The sequence below is a fragment of the Thalassophryne amazonica genome, chromosome 15, assembly GCF_902500255.1.
Source record: "Thalassophryne amazonica chromosome 15, fThaAma1.1, whole genome shotgun sequence".
In the NCBI taxonomy this organism is placed as follows: Eukaryota; Metazoa; Chordata; class Actinopteri; order Batrachoidiformes; family Batrachoididae; genus Thalassophryne; species Thalassophryne amazonica.
In genome coordinates, this window is record NC_047117.1 from 91,569,888 (window position 1) to 91,573,262 (window position 3,375).

At 46.1% G+C, this 3,375-nt stretch overlaps 1 protein-coding gene across 1 annotated transcript; it reads right to left on the reverse strand.

Moving 5' to 3' along the window:
* Positions 1 to 247: 247 nt before the first annotated feature.
* Positions 248 to 2,666, reverse strand: klf1 (Kruppel-like factor 1 (erythroid)). The gene is given in 5 exon segments (XM_034189280.1): positions 248 to 1,678; positions 1,681 to 1,753; positions 1,755 to 1,808; positions 1,810 to 1,823; positions 1,907 to 2,666. Coding segments are annotated over 5 exon segments (330 nt in total). The 5' UTR covers positions 2,064 to 2,666; the 3' UTR covers positions 248 to 1,646.
* Between the last annotated feature and the right edge of the window lie 709 nt (positions 2,667 to 3,375).

The following is a 3,375-nucleotide window of genomic DNA, read 5'->3' on the forward strand; positions in this document are numbered from 1 at the left end:
TTATTATTATTATTATTATTATTATTATTATTATTGTTGTTGTTGTCTAACAAATGCTATTACATTTGCTATTATGTTAATTTTGACATTTTTGTCCTGCATTACAGCAGTTCTTCTATAAAAAAAAGTTTAGGATTAAATAGGTTTATTACACCTGAATTCTTTATTAGAATGGAATAGTCCCCCCCCCCCCCCCCCCCCCAAAAAAAAAAAACTTTAAATCACTTTTATGGAATAAACATGATACAATTACATAGTGTGTAATTGTGTACTATGTTTTTTTACATAATAGTCATATAAATAAATATGTTTGTCAGTCTTTGATGGAAAATGCAGATTACTTACAGATTTAATTTCTGCTCGACCAAACAGAATTACATTCATTGTTAAAATACAATAAAAACAACAATACACAGATGCACGTTTTCCATAGAATTGCACAGTTTTACATTTTATTTACATCATTTACAATTAAAGTTCTTGTTTGAATGTTGTATCAGTTTATTTCAGTTGAACTGCAGAATTATTACAAAGTACCATAAGTTCAAACATGACCTCTGTTATTAGTATTATTATTAGTATTAGTATTGTTAAAGTGTTAGTGTTTGTTTATTGAGTCACGGTGTTTACAGGGTGTACGATGGGCAGGGTGACGTCCATCTGGGCAGAGTTTATTTGTAGTTTTTTTTGGTTCTGTCAGCACGATGGACCCAAACAATCAGATTTAAAAAACGTTCCAGTGTGCTCCAGAACGCTCTGTGTTCTTGTGGATTCTGGTTCTGTTTGGGGAACAGAAGGTTGATGTTCTGCCAAACAGAGACCTCTGATGCACAAAGTTGTAATGTTCTACACTTGTATGGCACTGCCCCCCCTCCCCCACTGGTGATAGTGGGGGGGCAGTGCACTGCTCAGAGTCATTGCTTGCCTGAGCTGCTATGGTTACCGGTGCTCGCCATGGTGGGTGGTGCTCGCCATGATTGGTGGTGTTCACCCTGGACAGTTTCCTGTTGAGATTCCAGGTCGTCCTCAGTTTGAATGTGGTGGAATTTTGCCGTCAACCTTTGTTAAGAGAAAGCAGCACCTCCTAATTAATCTCATCATGGATATCTGAGAGATTAAACCCCGTTTCATTTATGATATTTACTGATGTCACAGGACATCAAATATCCAAATATTCTCTCCGCCCAGTTTATCTCGCAGTTTTATCTTCAGTCCTTTTGGTTGTGTGTGTTCTAGTGTCTGGTGGCTTTAAGTCTTTAATGATCACTTTTAAAGCTCTTAGGAGTCTGGCTGAAGAATGTATCAAATAAGTTCTGAATCTCACCTGAGAACCTTTGGTCAGTTTCCTGTTGGTACTTCTCAAGTCGAGGTTTGCTGTAGCACCTTGACATCATCTGTCACATGTCGTCTCAAAACAAACTATTCCAAGTTATTATTAGTCATCTGTTGTTGTTCCGGTGCAGTCGTGGCGCTCTGTGTGCACCTGATCCTCAGAGTCCTGTCCTGGGGTCTGTAGGATATTTGATATTTTTTTGGATTTTACTGACTGTTTTGTGGCTTTGTGTGTTTTGGTAAAGTTCCGTGTGGGGCAGGTAAGAGGGTGGTGTTGGGTTTGTTGCGTGTGGCGGTCAGCGTGGTCAGGTTCGTCAGGCGTGTCTCTTCATGTGCAGAGCCAGGGGTCGGAGCGGGAGAAGGCCCTCTGACACAGCAGACACCTGTAGGGTTTGTGGCCCGTGTGCTTTCGGTAGTGAACGCGTCAGTTCGTCCGAACGTGCAAACTTCCAGCTGCAGCCCTCCCACGAGCACTGGGTACGGCTTTTCCCCTGGCGGGTCAATCAGAATGAAGACATGAAGCTGGTTTGAACCAGACACCGGTGTTCTGAGGGTTGGTGTTTTTGGGTCTTACCTGTGTGGGTGCGGCGGTGAGCCTTCAGGTGCGAACTCTTGGTGTAGGTTTTGCCGCAGCCCAGGTATTCACAGCGGTGGGTGGGGGCGGGCCTTTTCTTCACCGCGGCTCGCCGCCACGTTGCCTCCATCTGGCCCGGGGGCAGCACAGCGCCCATCAGTTGGATTAAAGGGCAGCTGGCCTGGTTGTGGGAGGGGTCACAGAAAAAGTTGAGGTTGTGATTAAAGTGGGGTGTGTAGCTGTGGTGATGAAGGTCAGAGGTCACAGCTTGGGGCGGGTGGAACCTGCTTTCAGAAAAGGTCGCGGTGGGCGGCTGCTGTTGGGGGAAGCAGGAGACATTGTCCCAGGAAGTGATGTTGGTGTGATGTCCCCGCTGCTTCCTTGGTGGAAGCCAACTGATCGAGCGGCGTCGTTATGGGTACCGCGGTGGTAGAGGTTCCAGGGTCGTGGCTTCATCGGAGGGACAGGAGGTCGAGCCCACCGTTGCTCCCCCAAAACATGGTCCGGTCCCAGATGGACATTAAACATGCCCCCATCCCGACTTGAAGGGTTCTGGTCCAGATGTGACAGCTGCTGGTCACTCGTGTCCCGGTGATTGGCAGCTTTGTTCCAACAGCCGAAATCGATGTCCCAGGCTGCCTGGCTGTTGTCCTCCAGGATGTCCTCCGACTGTCGCTGAGACGCCTGCAGGGGGTCATAACCACCCGCTGGAGGTTTGTAGCTCAGAGAGTCCAGAGGACGGAGGGACTATCGGACTTCAACACCTAAAAAGAGACGAAAAAGAAATGTCCAACGGGAAGTGACACTGAGAGAGCGAGGGCACCCGCTCCTCACTGTTTGACATCACTTTATGCAAATGATTTGTCACAGACCAAACGGTCCCCCCCTGAAAATTGGTCCACTCTGCCTCCACTGTGTATGCGTCATTTCTGAGCTCAGCCCCTCGTCTGAGATAGAGTCTCTTCACCCAAAGTGATCAAATGGATTGATGTGATTATTAACCATCAGATGACAAAGTAAAACCTCTTAAATCATTGTCAAAATAAATCAAATTTAAAGCAGAAACGAGGCCGTTATAAGCAGAAATGAGGCGATAATGTGTGACGCTTTGAAATGGCCGACGCGCTGTGAATGCATCAGCAACTTGTTTAGCCGCGGCGCTCTGATCACTTCATCCGTCTTTTATGATGAAATAATGCTGAATTTATGTGAAAATGATTGTTGTACAAAAGCTTCAGATAGCTGTCGCTAAGATAGATGAGGCAGTTTGAAGCAGAGACGAGGTGATAATCAGTGAACTGCGGCTAATGACGCTTGCGCAGTGAAGGCAGGGCCGACCGGTTTTTAGGGGGACCGTTCGGTCTGAGACACTGACACATCCCAAACCACTCTGACAGCACAAAAGCCAAACCATCCTTGTTTATCTGCCATTAACAGAGAAAACATTCAGCTGGGCGCTGTTTTCCAAA